Source organism: Schistocerca piceifrons, chromosome 7, assembly GCF_021461385.2.
Source record: "Schistocerca piceifrons isolate TAMUIC-IGC-003096 chromosome 7, iqSchPice1.1, whole genome shotgun sequence".
NCBI lineage: Eukaryota > Metazoa > Arthropoda > Insecta > Orthoptera > Acrididae > Schistocerca > Schistocerca piceifrons.
Window position 1 is genome coordinate 349,596,384 of NC_060144.1, and position 20,202 is coordinate 349,616,585.

At 38.7% G+C, this 20,202-nt stretch overlaps 1 protein-coding gene across 1 annotated transcript in view; it reads left to right on the forward strand.

The window, feature by feature from the left end:
• LOC124804995 (cytochrome P450 4C1-like) overlaps window positions 1-20,202 on the forward strand; it is a 36,621-nt gene that overhangs the window by 14,983 nt on the left and 1,436 nt on the right. The window contains exons 4-11 of the mRNA XM_047265391.1: window positions 3,620-3,805; window positions 5,795-5,864; window positions 6,138-6,264; window positions 7,518-7,590; window positions 7,666-7,775; window positions 9,235-9,303; window positions 14,328-14,499; window positions 17,163-17,342. Of these exons, the coding sequence (XP_047121347.1) occupies window positions 3,620-3,805; window positions 5,795-5,864; window positions 6,138-6,264; window positions 7,518-7,590; window positions 7,666-7,775; window positions 9,235-9,303; window positions 14,328-14,499; window positions 17,163-17,342 (987 nt within the window). The remainder of the gene's footprint in view (window positions 1-3,619; window positions 3,806-5,794; window positions 5,865-6,137; window positions 6,265-7,517; window positions 7,591-7,665; window positions 7,776-9,234; window positions 9,304-14,327; window positions 14,500-17,162; window positions 17,343-20,202) is intronic.

Consider the following 20,202-nt stretch of genomic DNA (forward strand, 5'->3'; position numbering starts at 1 on the left):
AAATGAAAATGAAAATGAGAGGTAATAAACAGATAGAAAATTACGTTATGTTGAACCAAATGAAAGAGCAAGCAAAGGTGTAGCATTACTCCTGCAGAAGAGATGGGCAACACAGATCAAAGATGACACATACATAAACGAATGAATACAGTCAGACTGAAATGAGGCAACGTCGCCGCTAAAAGCACATATCCACCAGAAGAAGCAAAAAGATTGAGTCTAGGATATTTTATGAAGAACTACAGAAGACTATGAATATTTACAATGCTACGGAAAGATAAGTATAGTATATGTATAGCTGGGCGAATAGAGAACGTAGATCAATAAATCGCTACATTTTGGTAAATTGTGAGCTTGTAAAAGACAAGATCGAAGTATTTATGAAGTGGATTTGTTTGAAGATGCGAGCAAGAAACATCTTCTTGAAACCAGATGAAATAAAGAGCTAGGAAACTTGCAAACTAAAGAAAATATAGAAGAAGAATGGCAAAATCTAAGTAATGTGGTATGTAGAGTGTCAGGAGAAGCTCTCAGCAAAAAGAAAACAATAAGTCAGAGAAAGGGCTTATAAATTGGGAATCATGATAAAATGAAAGCTGTTAAGGAAAAACAGGATGCATGCCCAAACACTTAAACAACTCCACAGCTGAGAAGAAGCAGTACGATAAGGGTAGAAGAAATATCGCAAAATGCAGTATAAATAACACACACACACACACACACACACACCAGGAACAATGGAACAGATTTATTTCTAATATCGACAGTTATGTTCACGGGAGACAGCAAATCGCCCATAAGTTTTTAAAAACTTGAAACACAATAGAAACTGAGAAGGTACAAATAAACAATATTGAAGAAAAACAATGGGTAAATTATTACATAGGAGTATGATATGATGGAACAGCACAAGAAACTGAAACTGAACCGTTAGTTCAGAAGGGAGTAGATGAAGTACAGGCTGGCATAATATCATCTACCTTGACGTCATTTATGAACAGAAAAGCAACAATAAGAGTTTATATTGCGGTGAATTGTTAAAACACAAAGGAATGCTACGTATAATACTGCCGCATCTCTTCAACGGATGTTGGAAAAACGATAGTATCCCAATACTAGAAGACTGCTAAAGTGCTATCAGCTGTTTTAAAAAAAGCTGATAAAAGCCTATGCAGTAACTACAGAGGAATAAAAGTTTGCTGGACTCAGCACACACGATATGTGCCAAGATTTTAAACACAAGTCTTAAAAACAGAACGGAAGTAGCACTGCATGAGGAACAAATGGGCTTTAGTTAAGGACGCTCAATGATTGACGCAGCTTTTATTTTACAGCTGTACAAACGCATAAAGTCTAAAATGGGCTAAAGAAACACACTGCTCTTATCGATTTTAAAAAAAGCTTTTGAAAACGTCAGTACACAGAAACTTTGGAACATAATGACGAATCGCGAATATCTGAAACATTTAATAAACTTGATATAAGTTTATATCAGAGCACGACTATCATTCTAGATCTCGACAGAAAAATGAGTATTGAGATACCAGCGAACATAGGAGTACAACAAGGCTGCTGTATCTCTCCAACTTTGTTCAACATTTACGTACATGTATCTCAGAAAACAGAATTTCGAAAAGGTATACACCTAAACAGAAGAACTCTTTTAAATAACTTCCTATATATCGACGATGCAGTGATCCTAGCAGATCAAGAAGATTACGTCCAGAACAGAATTTACTTACTGAAACAGATAACTGCTGAATGTGACATGTAGAGCTCAACAGAAAACGATAATAACTTCGATTGGCAAAGGACACATTAGAACAGATGTAGTGATGAATCAGAAAGTCTTAGGATGAGTAAACCATTCCTGTTAGCTTGGATGTGAGGAGACAAAGAGCTACAGCAAAGTTTTGACAATTAAGCTTATTACACTCAGTTACCAGATGTTGTAATTAAATTTTTCTGGGTGATTAGCAAAAAGCAAAAAAGCACAATAAATGAAATTTCTGAGAAGCGATAAAGGCTGCACAATAGAAGATTGACTAAGAAGTAAAGATAATAGAGAAAATGGTCTAATTTAGAAAAAAATTTAGGTTGTAGAAGAAAATCGGACACATACAAAGAAGGGAGATTGAAAGACTCCCCTTAAAGGCTGGAAATTACATGCACGAAGGAAGAAGAGGTAGAGGAAGAGTCTAGCAAAGATAGGTACAGTAAGATGGCTCTGAGCACTATGAGGGTACAGCAAGAGGCAAATTCGCTTAATACCTGAAGGGAAGGAGAATAGGAATAAGAAGAAAATTAACTGTACTGCATACTATCTGCTTCAGAGGCAAGATTTTTGTGTATTCATATTTATATTATCCATTTCTTGCAGTCTTTGATATTGGTGTCATATGTTCAGCCTTTGTGTAAGACACCTGAATATTTTTTTTCTGCAGTTATTTTTGAAACCCTGATGTTCCACTGCCTTATCTCCAGACTATGTGGCAAGGATGTCAACTAAACCGAATACCGAATACTAGTAATCTACTGTTTTCGGCCCAGTTCCATTTCGTTATTCAGTTCACTATTTCTTAGCTCTTCTGCAACCTCTTGGATTACTTTCTCAAGGGCATAATCAAATAAGATGGGGAATTATCATGTGCTTGATTGACACCCGTTCGCACCTCAGTACTTCTCTAAAACTTAAATTTATGTCTATCAGTAATTGCGTGATTACTCGCAGCAAACTATACCAGCTTTAAAAATTCAGAAGTAATGTCAACACAGTCCACGTCTTTTTCAAGCCGACAGACACTTAAGCGTGGAATAAAAACATTAGTATTACGTCTTGGATTGTGAGCTTAACACTTAGGCTCCTGTCAAGACTTTTAGTTCCAAAATTCCCCTTAATACTCCCTATGCCCGCCATCTACGCGTTTCTATAGTTTACTAAGTAGTCCTTTAGAAAGTGTCTTGTATATAAATAATAAAGCCGAGACCTCTTTGTAGTATTCAGCCTCACTTTCATCACCTCCCTAATGTAGACAATGGGTTAATGTGTACTTAGAATCTTGGACCATTCGCCATAACGTACGGAACAGATTTTCATCAATGAATTTATGCGCCTCCGTAACAATCCGTTCTCACCCCTTCTTCGTTGTTTTTCATATTTTAAATCGTTTATACAACTTTGATTCTGGATAGTTCTCTTCAATAATTGAGGCGAAAGGATACTCTATAGGTTCGTGAGTGTTTAATAATGTCTAATTTAGCAGCAGCAGTTGGCTGAGAAGTAGAAGTGACTGGAGGTTGTGCGGACGCAAATACGTTTTAGTAGTCACACAATTTTACTATCAAACTATTTCGTGCTATATCATAATACATCAGGTAAAGCATTGTCAAACAAAAATTATGTCAAAATAATCAGTTTGTTTTTCCAAAATTATTTTCAGTTTGATAAAGCTGGTCACCACAATTTTAATTAACATAATTACTACTGTTAAAACAGACTCGTTGATGACCAATATTGAATGTTATTCATGAATTTTACCAATGTTTCTGTTTTTTGGTTTTACTTGTATACATCAGTTGTGACTGTACCAAAACTAACGAATTTACTTTTGTGTGACAGGAGCAAAATGGCACTCACGGCGGAAGATGATCACGCCTGCTTTCCATTTCAAAATTCTCGACAACTTCATTGATGTCTTTGCAGAGAAGTCGGAAATACTGCTAGACATACTGAAGACCAAAGCCGATGGAAAGCCATTCGATATCTATCCATATATCACCCGTTGTGCTCTGGATATTATCTGTGGTAAGTTATGATCCGCTGAAAGACTTGCACGTTCCACAATAAACCGATAGCAAAAATATGCCATTAGTAATACACATAAGAGATGACTAAATCATGTACCCTTAACTACACGAAATAATTTTTTAAACTCAGATATATAATACTGATAATAATAATAATAATAATTGTCAACCTGCAACTCAAAAATATTTTTTACTTCTTTCAATCGCAAGTCGTGAGAGCAGGGAGGGCTGTTTTAGAACTTCGTTCTTTTCAGCGAAATATAAGGTTGGAAGAGAACAGAGAAAATCCCAATTGGGAATATGTGGGAGGCTATTTGCAGTTCCAATATTCGCCTGGTGACCAAGGGGAACTTCCCGAAAATCTTGGTCAGACTGTAGGATCACAATTATTTTAATAAAATTATAAACAGCCGACCAGTTGCAATGGATAAAGAATTCTTTACCTAGGTTTCGACAAATGTAAATTTGTCTTCTTCAGAAGGTGGCCTAAGGACAATGAACATCATAGCTTACATTAGAAAAGTATGAAACTTAAGTCAAGAATAGATTTTAACACAAATTAGAGAGCTCTTGCATTACAGAAATATGAAATCGACGACTCGTACTTACAATTTTACATTAGTATGGACTAATGTACCATCGCCATTTTTACAAGTGTCGGCATAGATCCATTTGTCAAAATTAAAATATAGCCCTAGAATTAGGGTTTGTCATGTAAATATAAATTAGTACATGGATCTTGCAGAGCTCACAAGATCCATGTACTAATTTATATGCGCCACAGTATTCTTTGTGGAAAATAAGTGACATGGGCATAGATGAAGTGATCATCCAAAGATCGTCAGAGAGACATCGCAGTGTGCCCTATGTGATATGTGGTGTGCTAGGGAGCAAGGCAGCTGAACTTTTTATTTCGTGTGATGGTTACGTTATCTCTGTATTTATCGGTACTTAACAGTGTTTACATGGAGGTCTATTATTAGAGTTCACATGTAAATATCGTCAAGAGTCGTGTCATGATATATTTGTAACAAACATGGAATTTCTACCTTATAATACAGTTAACTAATACAGTTAATTGTGTAAATCATGATGCGCTGTATAAGCGAGTAGTAATATGTATCGTTGCAAACAGCAACAGCAGTACGCAGACACTCCCAAATGTCCCTCTTAGCAGCACAGTCCACCAAGAAAACCACAATACAGTGGTGACGGAATGGTGGGAAGGGGGAAGGAACATGGATCCAGCTGTGGAGTCAACAGAAAGTGAGAAGTAATTCAAACCCGATAAACGTGACACTGGAAGGGAGGGACAGGGAACAGAGGGGGAAGGGGTAGTCTGAAGAAGTGGGTCCCCAAAGGATGGGAACCAATATTCACGAGATTGTTGGACTCAAATCCATACTATCTGACGAATAAATAAAACTTCTGTAGAGTCCATGTTATAAAACTTATTGAAGTACTAATAAAATTAGTGTACTCTCATCCATAACATGCATTGTGAAATAGCTTGAGTAAGTTCTTCGTCAACATCTGCACTGCAATTTGCATGCGGTTAATAAAATGGTAAAATTCCATAAGAAAATAAATGCAAAATATAAAGTATTTTCTCAAGTATAAAACAATAGTTGTTAGGTCACTCTGATAATAGTATCTAAAAATTCAGTGGTTAAATCGGTAGGTTATTCATTCAACTGGCAACGTATGAGACAAGCTAAATGATCGAGTAATACCAGACAATTTCTATCGATGGTATAACAATAAAATAAAAATTATTATAGCCAAATGGCGGAAGCATCATTCAAAAAATTTACGATTACTATGGCTCCAGCCAAAACAAAAATTATCAGATGTTTTTCTATACCTCTAGCCCGGACACTCTGTATAATGACTGCCACTATAAGCTACCCATTCAACTGTTCCCATTTTTTTTAAGTTCTTGGAGTGGTAAAGTTAACTATACAGCTGACTCGTCTGTTTTTTCTAGAAACGGCGATGGGAACTTCTGTAGACGCCCAGAGAGGCTCTCAGTCTGCGTACGTGTCTGCCGTCTACAGGTAAGCCTTCGCAGCTTTTTGCTTGCGTCTATGAATTAATTTATACTTTCGTCTTAGCACCCCACGCACCTTGTAAGTCGGTAAGAGATGGAACTTGTACGTAACTTGCATCTAATCATACGTCAAGATTCAGTACCCAGAAACTTCATTTATGAGAATAAGCAAGTCCTTTAATGATCTGATTCTAGATATGCCAGTAGTATCAGAAAGATTTACCGGAGCAACCATAAACTGATCATAGTTTTAAAAGAGGGAAATTTTGCTTCTTTTCAGTGCCAGTGAGATGACTATTAAGCGAGGTCTGTCGCCGTGGCTACACAGCGATTTTGTCTACAAGAAGACTGCTACGGGAAAACAGTTCTTTAAGAATGTGGAAATCCTACAAGGGTTCACTAAAAAGGTACTTTCATACTAAAACGCCACAAGTAAGAAGAGCCTGTCCGAATGTACAGCTTAATGTAAATACTCAGAATGCATACAGCAAGCTGAATGAATGCGACGTGTTTCAAGAACGCAAGAAACCGTGGACTGTGTTTATAATGATAACAAAAGTCATGTGTGGGTAGCAAAAATTTCTCAAACCCTGCAGAGCAACACGTCGAACTGAGCTTGAAATATAGATTTTAGTATGTCACTCAATCGTGTTGCAGCTCAGTACGAAATTTCATTCGCTGTGTGACTGGCGAGTGGTGACGCACCAATCTCTAGGCACCCTACGATCAAATATTTTCAGTGATACATTATAGAGTAAAATAATGCTCTACTTACAAAATTATAAGCCGCGCTGTCACTAAGTTATGGTCACAGCACCGCAGAAAGAGCAACGTTTCTCTTTTACACCGGTATCATTCTAACTAAATATTTCTTTCATTTAGTACGTCGTACATGGAATTTGTTCTCTGAAGTTAAAACCTTCCACATCTCATTTCCTCAAGTGTTCACCACATAAACTGAGAGAAGCAAACTGACCGGAGCACAAAAATTCTCATCCTAGTCTCTGAATTTCAGAACCTTTGGTGTCGTGGTGTCTTCCAGTGTTTGGACCTAGTTTTCCTTTCTGATGCATGTAAAATAACGAAAGAAAGCTTCGTCGTTTCTAGAACAGTAGGAGTCATAATTGTAAGCTACATAATTTGGAACGAAGAATTATATTAGCCGTAGGGAAAGCGAATAGAGCACTTGTATTCGAGAATGTTGCGGTGCATCTGTAAAGTTAACAGCATGCAAGACACTACTGCGAGAAATTATGGAGTGTCAGTAAAGTCTTTGGAATTTAATTCGGCCAGGAATCACAGAGGACATCGGATGAATTCAGAGCGCTCTAACAGGATCGTAACACGACCGTCAGTATAGGCCGGAAGGAAGCCCAAAGGAAATGTTCAATGAACTTAAACGGTTGAGGGGCTGCATTCTTTGCACGAAACACTGACGAGTAAAGTTAGAGCACCGGTACCCGAGGTAGATTGTGCTTCACTTTTGCTTCGTCCATCATACATCTCGTACAGGCTCAAAGAGAATTACTTAAGAAAGATTTATTTTTCCAATGAGTTACATGGAGTTTTAGAGTCATAGGTTATTTTTCAATTTCCTGCGCCCATAAACGTCCATTGTTTCACAATAAATTGCTAAATAACTTTTTTCTCTCATTTTTAGGTAATTAATGAAAGGAGGTTGTCAAGGCAATCAAATAAGCAGAAGACAACATCAGACAGTGTTGACGAATTTGGTAAGTCGACTTCCGTTGGTGTCTTATAAGCGAAATTACGTGAAGTTCTCCGACGAATGATATCACGTTTTACAGGCAGGAAGCGGCGAGTGGCGTTTCTGGACATGCTGCTGGAAGCTTCTGAGGGATCACAGAAACTCACTGATGAGGCAATACAAGAGGAAGTCGACACGTTCATGTTTGAGGTCAGCCAAGAATACCTGGTTCTACCAACACTAAATGAACTTATGAGAATAATTTTTTCTGAAATCTAACGGTGGCCATCACTGAGAGGAATATTATCCTTTTCTTTGTCTGTTAACGTACAGGACTGCCTAAAACGCTCAACAGATGTAGACGGGATTATATGAAATGGAACTTAATTCGAAATTCACGTTGACCCTGGCTCGGCGTTCTTGTTTCATTCTGTCTGATACGACTGAGTTATTTAAGAAGCATTGTTTAAATATCTTGAACACTATTGAACTCAATGAGATATTAATTAGATTCTCATATCACTATCGTTAATCTCTCAGTTACTCGTAGACCCTTAGTTAAGCAGGTCGCCCACCAGAGTTCAGGCACAATGTTCACTCGCTGGATCTGTAAAGATACAACAGCTCAAACTAAACTAAGTTCATACTTTTCCTTTGGTCTGCGGTGCGTATTTAATGGTATCGTTTAAGTGAGGACTCGTAAGAGTTGCCAGCCGTATATTTAAGCGATACGGACATGAAATCAAGAAAATGTCGATTATTATGTTACGTATTTAGCCATGGTAAGCTATTACATAATTTCTCCCGTTGTTTAACGAGAAACAGTTCATACGTGTCGAGTTACAAGCACAACTTTATTGCCCAGAAGACTGAGATGCCGTTATCTTCTCGCACTATTCGGCGGTACACAAGAAATACAAATAACAGCCATGCTTCATCTGCAGGTAAAACTTAATCTTTATTTTTCCGCATTTACCTTTCCTCGATGAAAAGGCTATTATTTACAAATGTCAAACTGGCATTTAATCTTTGCCCTAAGAACGGGAAGGCTGGTACTAAAATAGAGCGTCTAAAATCTGCGGTTAGAATGCTTTGGACTTTCACTTTATCCTCGCAAAAAAAAAAGGAGTGGGCTCTCCTGCAGGATATAAATGAGTAAAGTTCTAAAAACACGCAAAAAGAAACATATCCGTAACTAAAACCAATTTGGCTCTTTTTAACTTTGTGGTAAGAAGTGCTACATCATTACGCCAAGCGATCGTTTACATTTTGTGAAGCGGGTCGTAACGACAGACAGCGTCTTTCACTCGAACTCATCGAAATAATTCAATAGGTTTCAGGCCGATGTACCCACGATGTCATACAATAGGATTCCATCTGTCTGTTCTTTATGCGAGAACAGCAACACTGTTCATGCCGTAAGTCCATGTCTTAAATGATGCAGCGACAATGATGGGCGTCAATGAATATCGATTGTAGTTCCTCCAGGAGTTAGCTTAGTCGTTTCCGAGAGGATGATGTATCTGTTTTAAATGATCTTGTGGTTTTCATTCGTATGCAGTAGAAAGCATTTTCGCGTCTGATTTATCATTACATAGACAATTATTACAGTTTTACCTCATGAAGGAGGTGGAGTCGCCGACTGTAACACAGTGTTTTTGTTTTCCAGGGCCATGACACTACGTCGGTCGGAATGGCTTGGACGCTTTTTCTGCTGGGCCATCATCCAGATGTTCAGGTGAGCAAATTAGTGATGAAATGGAAAATATATGAGTACATTTCTTTAGCAATTTACTTCCCTTTTTCGTAGGTGTCATAGATACGTGAATAATTTCTGTCGAAATTATTAGAAATGTGACTTCTTACAGACCACTAATATATGATTTTTTTGTGTTACTGAGTAGCACGATTCTTAAATATTTAATACCAACCAAATTATAAGTCCTCGTCTTTACTCACGTTAAAAATGTAAAACTTTTTTCTGTTGCACTAAAGATGCTTCCATAGCCTAACAAAATATTTATCTGTTGAACCAAAGGAACTATTCAGAAAAAATGAATTAAGATATGACTTTGTAACACCCCACCCATCACTTAGTTGGTTTTGGCGTGTGTTCACCGCAACTAATTGACTAACAGATCAACAGAGAGTGCAAAACTGCTGCAGTATCGGATAACGCAAAAAAAGTAATATGGCCCTGTGACTCCTGATTGAACTGCGGTGGCAGTGTTCACATTAATTTATTCAGAATTGATCACTTTTAAATAAAAAGGGGTGCACATTGATGTTATGTTCAGCTATTGAACACCAGATGCAAATGTTGAACCTAAAATTAATTTAGAAAGTGACTTGGGATTTCAACTACTTGGTTGAAAACAGATGCAGTCGATCAGCACAAATTTATTTTAACTCCGGACCTTCTATCATCACATTACAAGACTCTCCCATCGGACAGTGGTAATAAATTGCGTTTGTGTGGAGTAAAGCGCGCTAACTCAAAAGTAATTCCCATCGACTGACCCAGGCGTAATGCGAAGTGCGAGAAGAATTCTACAATACACGGCCCATGAAACCCTCGTGGAAACTTTGCCGACGTGATCCAACAAATTAATCAGTGGCCGGAGTGGGCGCAATATCACCGAATACAGCGTGGCGGAGCGGCGTCTTTGTGTGGACGTCGGCCGACCTCGTGGTGCTGCAAGGCTGCGCTCGTCTATTCACTCCTAGCTACCTTGCTCAGTACATAGCTGAACCAAAACTTCCTATCTCCAAGCTCAATCGTTCCTTGCTAAGTCTTAAACTGCAGAGATGCTCACTCTTTCTCAGGCAAGCTGAGTCAAGAACGCCACGACCGCACTCTAGGGAATCTGGGAACGGAAAACCTCTACGGGGACTTCTCCCAGTCCACTCTTCGCCTTGGTTTCCCCTCCAACAAAATCACTTATGCCAATTGCAGCGCCAGTCGCGTTAATTATGCGTCGCTTCCCAACGCCGACCAATGCCTGCTCTGGGAAGTGAACAAATTCCCATAAAATTTCCCTTCCTCTCAACTTCTGTTATTTAGCTCCTCCCAGGCCACCCATGAAGGTTAACGTCTGCACAAACACCAATTTTTCCTGAATTCTGACTCCCAGGAGAGTACTTCAAATTCCTCGGTCATACGTTCTCATCAGAGGCCAGCGTATTTCATTCTGTCGCTCTTCACCTGATTTACTTCAGACTCTACGGACCATGAATTCAGTGTGAAATTGCGATAGTCACGAAAACGCATATTTTGACCTCTTTTGACAGCTCCACCGTAGCTTTAGGCGGCTTTCTCGCATGTTTCCCTAAAACGGGATGACGGACATTTATCAACAGGTGTACAAGTTTTCCGTCTGCTTCCCGGTACACCAGCATGGGGTCGGGGTCAACCACCCATGCTATCACTCATCTTAAGGTGCTTTCTCAGAGCTTGAGCCGCCCTAAGCTGCCTATTGTCACTTCCTTTCGCCGTTCCCTAGCCGGCCACAGTCAACTCTAAATACTTCCCTGGGGTAAATTACCGTCCAGTAAATCGACTCGTTTCCACAAAGTTTTCATGTCATGTGAATTATTTTAAAACCATCACCTGACATTAATTATTCCAATACGTCCATACTATATCCCCTATAAGATGCATTGTGCCTTGTCAGTGATTTTGTTCAGCGCTGCTGTTTGCTCAACGTGAGTTAGGTGATCTTTAATGACTTCATGTAAGGGGCATAGTTCTTGCCATCTTACAACTCAAAATTTTGTTTGCTGTCCCTCGTAAAGTTTATTTTATTTGGCAAATGATTGAAGATTAGTATTAAACTCCATCCTTAGTCACTGAGAAGTTAGTTATGGATACTGAATTCCATTTTTATGCCAGGTGTTGTATCTGTGGACATTAACACGCTTCCCAAAATGTGATAGATTACATGTTCGCTTCCATGTCCATATTCCACAACAGTTGATATAATCAACTATTAATTGTTTTACCATCTTAAGCTTACTTCAGTAAAAGGGTATTTTACACCAGATGCGTTTCGTTTTTACTTATAAAGCATCTTCTGCAGTCATTCTTCAAATACGGACAGATAATATGTTGGTACATTTTTGTAATTTTTGTATTAAAAACTTAATTTACGCATAAAATTTGTGTTTAGCATGCTTACAAAGCTCATGCCTCTTGTTCACATATTCTGCAAACTACTGCTTTATTCCTTCTTTGTTAGCGGAGGGTGAAGTCGAAAGAAACTCAGTTACACATTAACCCCTGGCAGTTTTACGCATTTTTTGAAACCATGTTTGTTGACGATGCTTTGGTGTTATTTCCATTTCATCTCAGTTTTGTAAACCTTCCACGTGTTCCACACTCAGCTCAGTGTTTGTGTTTATTCATTTGTTTTCCGTGTATGTTGTGAGTGCTACTAACCCGTGAATGACGCTATTTTTTCATCATAGTCTTCCATGTGTGTGTTTGTGCATATGCGCGCGTGGAGAGAGAAGAGAAAGATAGGCAAAGATTAAACTGCGTGGTGGGGCAGTAGAGAGAAAAGACTTGTTTGTGTGGGCGGCGGGGGAGTGGCGGTGTGATAAGTGCAAAAAAGTAAGTATGTCTGAGATATTCAGCAGAGAAGTGGGTGTCATGATTTTTGTCATAATCGTGTGTGTGTGTGTGTGTGTGTGTGTGTGTGTGTGTGTGTGTGTGTGTATGGAGGTGTGTGTGTGCGTGTGTGTGTGTGTGTGTGTGTGTGTGTGTGTGTGTGTGTGTGTGTGTGTGTACTGGGGCGAGGGGAATTGTGTTTGTGAGCGTAAATTAGTGACTATGTCTTATAAGTTCATCAGAGATGTGAGTGAAGTGGAAAGCGAGGGTAGTAGTTCGAATTTGCGAATGGTAAAATGATTATAGGGAGGGCAACTGGAAGAAGATGGTAGTGGTGAAAGGGAACTGAGTGGGAGGGTTGGGGCGATAGTCAGTGGGTGACATATGTAGAGATGTAATCATATACCTATATTTTATATTATACTTCAGTGAGAATGAAAAAGAAAACAGAAGGTAGTATACAAATGCAACAACATAATATGAAATATTTTCAGATACCAAAAGCGTGAATGTAGCTCATAAAAAGTGGGATTCATTTCTAAAATTCTTTCCAAAATCAACAGAAAATCCGGTCTGTACCATAAATTACGACTACACCAACTGAAATGTAATGTATTTTTTGTGATGGAAAATGTATAGGTCAACTTAGGAGAAAATTTGACATAAGTTACAAAGAACATGTAAGACGATGGAAGTACAAAACAAATCACACATTCAGCATTACCAATATAAAATTACAACCAGAAACACACGGATAAACAACAAACAAAAAGCTAGTCGCCCAACAAAATAATACCAAAATATTCACACAATCCTAACAGAACAGAAACAACTCATAAACGATGAGACCAACCTGGCTAGCAATACACTTTTTATACTAATAGACCAATTAATATAACATTAAATTTAGCCATACGTGCAAACGTCTACAAGTATCATCCACCCACCATCACCAACGCTACCCCTCTCCTCCCACTCACCTCTACTATCTCCTCGTAGTTTCTTTCCCATAATCACCTTCCGACCTTCTACAATCGAACCTAAAACTGTTGTCCACGCCCGAGGCAGGATTCGAACCTGCGACCGTAGCGGCCGCGCGGTTCCAGACTGTAAATTGCAAAGTCCACACAACTGAGATTACAGACCTCAACCATGTGACACTAGGGTGTTCACGCTATGATAGGTAAAATGAAATCTGGTTCTCCCGCGCTGGCAGTGATGGCCATGTGTTTGTTAGTAAGAGGCCAGGTGAGCATGTGCAAGCAGTCGGCGTCCTAGTCACACTGGACGTGCACTTGAAGTTACGAACTGGGGTGCGATGTCGTATAACAGCAGAAGCCCTCTCGTGGTTATCCTACAAACCCTGACCGCAAATTTGGACGTCAGCCTGCTGATTCAATCTGCTGTGCTGCCTTCATGAACAGAATTCCAGGGAGTGTTTCCCAACAGGATAACGCTCACTCACATACCGCTATTGTATCCCAACATGCTCTGCAGATTGTTGTCGTGTTGCACTGGTCCACTCAATCACCAGATCTGTCTCCAATCCAGCATGTGTGGGACATAATTGGACGACAAATCCAGCGCCATACACAATCAGCATTAACCATTCCTGTCTTGACGGACGAAATGCCACAAGCATGGAACTCCATCCGGCTGGTCCCGGTGGAACTCCGAGTCCTCCCTCGGGCATGGGTGTGGGTTTTTGTTCTTAGGATAATTTAGGTTAAATAGTGTGTAAACGTAGGGACTGATGACCCTAGCAGTTAAGTCCCATAAGATTACATACACATTTGAAGATTTGGAACTCCATCCCACAAACTGACCTCAGCCGCCTGTACAACAAAACGCATCCACGCTTGCAGGCTTGCATTAAACATTTTGGTCGCTACACCAGTATTATGTACCCATACCTTCAAAGTGATCAAACCAGAAACTTTATAAATAAAATGTAACACGTTTGAGGGAAACATATTCCTTAATAGTAGGAAAAACCATTAATAATTTATACTACAGGCTATATAGTACCTTGCAGAGGAGCTTACGACATAATAACGGATGAATACTGCATATTACAGCAACTGTTCGCTTTTGCGTAATCATTACTTAGTCCTCTCACTATCTGATCTGAACAACTACAATAATGATTGCAGGAGAAGGTCTACGCAGAGCTAAACGATGTCTTCGGAGGGGATGCCCGGCGGAATCCTTCGATGCAGGACCTCAACAACTTGAAGTATCTGGAGATGGTGATCAAGGAATCGCTCAGGCTCTATCCCAGCGTGCCTTTCGTAGGCCGGAAGGTTACCCAGGACGTAGAAGTAGGTATGTAAAACACTTTGTTTAATTTTTCATCTGTCGACTCTTTCACCAATGAACGTACCACTTGTAGTACGTACGTTCAGGAAGAATGTCGTTAACATTCACAGAATATAATTAGTTATGAATATGCTTTAACGTTCTATGTTATTTGCCAAATAATCCACTTGCCTACTGGTATTCCAGTTTGCAAGTCTCCACTGTCTGCTATTGAACAGAAGTAAACAATGCCGACCATGAAGTTGAAACGGTGTACCAGCTTGTTACATGAAAGGGTTTCATAAGTACCGTTTCATTACGATTACATTCTCTGAGGCATGTTGCTTATTTATAACGGAGACTTTCTTGTGACGTATTTAATTATTCCGCAAACCAATAGCTTCCGGAGAAGGGATGGGCTTACTCGTTCATTTATTTATTGATACACATCCTTTCCGGAGTTTGTGACTGAATGAAAATGAGTATATTGTAAGTCTGAACGCTTGCGTGGGTAATCACAGAGGGTGAGTAGAGTAGAGCCATTGGTAACCTTAATTTAGCAAGGTTAGTAAGGAATGGATGCTGTGATATGAGTCTAAGATATACGTCAGGTTACTTATTTGCGGTGAAATGATTGGTCAGGCCGAACGCGTCCTTTTCCCCCTCCACTCTTTAGAAAGTGGAGCCGTTTCTCTGCATCCGTGATGCCAGGGATTTTGGCTTCGGCGTGGTAAGGTAAGGGAAATTCTCTGTAGGGCTGTCTCTTCTAAGTACTGGTTGCAGCTATCTTTCAGCGTCATTTTCGCTGTAGGAATGCTTTTAGGTACATTAATTTTGCTCCTTTTAGTAAACTTCCCGGCAGGAGTGTAGTGTGAGCTATTGACTTCGTGTGAGACTGAACCACTGATATTTCATGCGTTGATCAATAAGGATTCATAGTTCATTAGTAGTTTGTCCATAGATGCTCACGTATAAATTTGGGTGAAATTTATCCCAGTTTAGTGACTTTTTTTCTTTGCATCCAGTATGGAGACCGTTGTTCGTCATCATCCCCAAGCGCTCATCATTTTGCAGCTACCAAAACATAACATGTGACATTGTGTTGTACATTAAAATCCACGTAGAACGACTGCCTGCATCCCATACGCATTATTAATTGGTGATTATTTTTCTGAATATTCGACATTTTTGTTGACAGTAATCCATTGTGTTTCCCAGTTAGTTTGGTTCACTCGTAAGAAAAAAAGAAAAAAATTACGTACGGTTTGAAACTCTTAGAATGATTATTTCGTTGCGAATGTTTTGCCAACCTTGGTTTGCCATCAACCCCATGTGTTCATGATTTCACAGTTAGTAAGCCATACTGCGTTGCATTGTGCAGAAAGCCAAAATCTGTGTGGAATGACTACCTGCATGCTGCCAAATTATTACTCAGTAACCTTTTTTTATTATCATTACCTTACCATTTACAGAAAATAATTCATTGCTTTTGTTGGCTTGGACATAGTGACTACCCTGTTTTTAGGAAGACGACGAAAAGAAATTCTAATTCCATCTGGAAGTATATATAATTTATTTAAATAAATAAAATGAAAAAATGAAAAAATTCAGTTGTGAGGAGCATTATTCAGAAAGTTATCAGACAGTTAACTTCAATCATTTCTTCATCGTATGTTTGCATCTCCATATTTTACGAATTTCATCCAGTACACCTGCCATGCAGCACAATACGCCGAACAACGCTATGACCATTACTTACTCAATTCCAGTCTTGCCTAACTAAACCTAGGAATGACTGTGAAGTATCTGTAGGCATCGATTTTTTCTTTTGTCAATTGTGCCCGATGTAAGGAAAATGTTTATTTCCTTATCTAACAGACACCTCGTATGCTTGTAACAACTACATATAATAATCAGGGAGCTGTTTCATTGTTAGTAAAATGAAAATTTATTCAAAAATTATCGTAATAACTGTGCTACAGAAATTGTTATAAAATATTTAATGTCAACAATTACAAGTTACGATTGGTGGGAGATGCCTGTAACATCAAAAATTGCCTTGTTTTTTTCCTCTGCTAGTCGCTTGTGCAACAATTACATCTACAACAATTTAATTGTCCATATGAAATGCTAGTTATTAAAAAAATAGATGATTTGGGACATTTTTGGCATTGATAAAGTGCTTAAAATTCGTTCGTGTGCACTTCTGACTTCGCTCTACGTGGCGCTGCGTTCGCTTGTCACGGCTGGATCTGCTTATTCGTCGATTCATGCACTAGGTAGGAAGCGCTCCACAAACCACTATCATAAGCGGTTCTTCGTGCAGCAGAAATGAGTAAATTGAATACTGCAGTGCGCCTTAGCAGCATAAATTCGTACAGAGAATTTTTTCTGTTCATCCTTCCGGTGTAAAAAATTTCTGTGTAGTTTTTGGCATTATTGTAATGCGTAGTTTTACATTCCATGACGGGGACTTTTTGTTATATGTGTTTTGGGTGAGATGGAAAGTCATTCATTTTTGCTTATTCTGGATTCCATTAACTTTTTCTCGAGGGCATTCCAGCTGATCCAGCCTCCAAGATATTTGAATTCTTTGACCATCTCAATTTTTTTTATCATACAGCGGTTTAATTTCAACATGGTGTTATATGGTGATGATAAGCCTCATGTTTGATTTGTCCGTCTGCCAGGTGGTTACCACATTCCGAAGGGAACAATGATACTTTTGCACATCCGCAAAGTCCACCGCGATCCTGAACACTGGCCGAACCCGGAGTGCTTCGACCCGGACAACTTCCTGCCGGAGAGGGTGCAGGGCAGGCACCCCTTCGCCTACGTACCCTTCAGCGCCGGACTTCGTAACTGCATAGGTAAGCAGTTGCTACATTCTGCACCACAAAGGGGCTCTATATTAAAATATTATGGTAGTCTCTGATTACATACTGTTACAAAGCAACTCCATGTACTGAAAAAAATTGACATGATAAAACTTTAATTCCTCTACGTTACGTCAAGAAACCAAGAAAGTAGTCAGTAGACGCAGTAGTGCCAAATTTCTTCTTTGCTTGTTTATTGAGACAGTGTCTGATGCATATCTTAAGAGCTATAGTTTGTAATCTGCCACAAACTTGTAACATTGGTGATGAAGATAACAATAATTTCTCTACGATACCTCATTTTGAAACATTTCCATTACATCATGTTATATACAATCTTAAATGTGTTACGCTAATCTCTTCATCTCTGCAGATTTCATTCCATATTTGCTGCTGTATCTTTGTGTGACGAGGTCTTTGTAGGCTATCTTAGCTCAAGTCCCCGACGTCTTCCCCAAATACGAGATACGTTATACATTGTAGTAATTAGTCCCATGTTGGGCATCTACGTATGTAGTACACTCCTTTACGAAACTTTAGGAACTTATTTATTTGGTGATGGATTTATTATGTTTTCCACCTTAAAAGGCTAACTTACATTAATGATATTTATGGATCATTAACACAGTACCTAAATGTGACATTTTTGATCAATAACAGTATTAGGTACATCAATTGGAAGGATGTAATTAAAGTAAAATACAAGTATTTCATACGTATAAAATATATCTACGTTTACCGTGGCGAAACTGATGGCAGGTACACACTAAACATGACTTACTTATTTTAAATCCAAAATAAGAGACACCTTACCATGATACACCATAACTAATTTGAGACTAATAACACTGCCATTCTAGTAATAATTAATCACAGGGTCACTTTACACTTTAGTACATCATCCAAAACATCTTTCCATGATACACTGAAATTGGAGATAAAACAATAATATGTGCACCCTAGTAAAACTTATCAGAGTGTGACTTTACTAGTTGTTACTATTACTTTCAGACAACCAGAACTTTGGCAAGGTGACTTGTACTCTGGTAAATTAACTTATTCTAATTTTTTTCACAACTAGGGTCTTTCTACTCTATGGAAGGCTTTCCTGTAATCAATAAACTTTAATTGTGTTTCTGGTCAAATTACCTATGTTTTTCAATAGTTTCCAATGGTTTCCTTATTATAAATAAATTTTCCTAAAGGGTGATTGTTCTTACAAAGAACAATATATACATTTAACCAAAACACAATTTCACTATATCTGTAAATAAGACAATGACAATGGCTTTCACAGGGAAGAATCCAGTCAGATCGAAAATGAGAAAATGTTAGAACACTTCAGTTATCTAGGATGTGATACTGACTTCGACAATGACAAAGACATTTTAGAAGAAGGTTAATAAATTTCAAGCTGTCTTCTCTATATAATTAAGGCTATACATACTCCTGGATATGGTTACAAATCATGAACAGAAACGAAAACAGAAGAATCACGCATATAGCTCACGAGATATGTAAGGAATTATAATAAAATGGTTAAAATAAGGAATGAAACAATAAGATTAGATTTAAAATTCGTTTCAGCTATTGACAAGGTAGCAGAAAATAGAAATAAGTGGAAGGATCATGTTGATAGAACGACAGAAATTAGATTGCCAAAGAAAGTAACGGCCGATCACAAAGCGATAACAAGACGAACATCTTAAGAGATGGATGGATGATAGAGCCTGGAACAGAAGACTACAATACCTAACTCTTGGAAGGAGATGATGGTTATGATGAAAGCATTAATGTATTTCAACAAATTGGCGATACGTGCGGCTCTGAACAAATTATGGTTTTCATACTATGTAAATAGAACGGCATCTGCTCCAGGAGCTGGTTGCGCTGCACGTGTTGCAGTCTAACTAGGCAAGGCTAGAATAGTAATAGCTATGTTGCCCATCGAAGCTTGCATTCAGAACCAGTGCCTTGACCGACCTTCAGGCAGACATTGAAATGGTTCGTGGTAGTTTCCTCGGCTTAGCTACTGGCTACTAGCATCCGGTAGCAAACCCGAGGAGACTATCAAGAATTATTACACTGGGAAAGTCAACGCAATCGCAGTAAACTGCTTCAAGTTGGGTTTGGTAGCGAAGTGTCCCCTACGTTGTTGGTCGACAATATATCCTAAAGGCATATGATTTGTTTGATTGACCTGTTCAGAGCCTTCATTTAGGCGTTTGAATTACGTGTTGGTCGGTTGCTTCTGAAAAAAAAGAAAAGTTCTGTCTGGAAGTTTTTCAGATTATTACATTGTTTGCAAGTACCTCTCCTTGAATCTGCAAGTTTCCATATTTTGTGGAAACGCAAATCTTCCAATCCTTGGGCTCGTATTCTGCGTAACAGGTCCCTTCTGTAACTACAAAGCTGCACTAGGAGGCTTCCTCAGGAGAATATTTTCTGGCGACATGCTTTATTGACAGTCTCTCTCACATTTCTTCATACTCTCTCTTCATTTCGGTACTTAAGGGGATTCGTCCCCGAACAGACGACTTTTTTAAGCTTCTCTTCCCCCTCACAGTAACACTGATCTCAAACGCACAACTAGCTCAAATTTTGTAAAAATAATTACCGATATGAGGCAAAGTATTTTTGAGAACATCATTTACATGTGTATTTTATTATGTTGTTGACAAAAAAATTACAAAAGGCTAAAAAACAACACTATTTCACTGGCGTTCCATTTCCTTTGCTACCACTAACTCGACTGCTTAGGAAAACAGTCAGGCTACATACAACATTCAGGGAAGCATGTTATACATCCAGTTTAACCTTCTGATACTAGTCTGTGAAAAATAACAAAATGTAT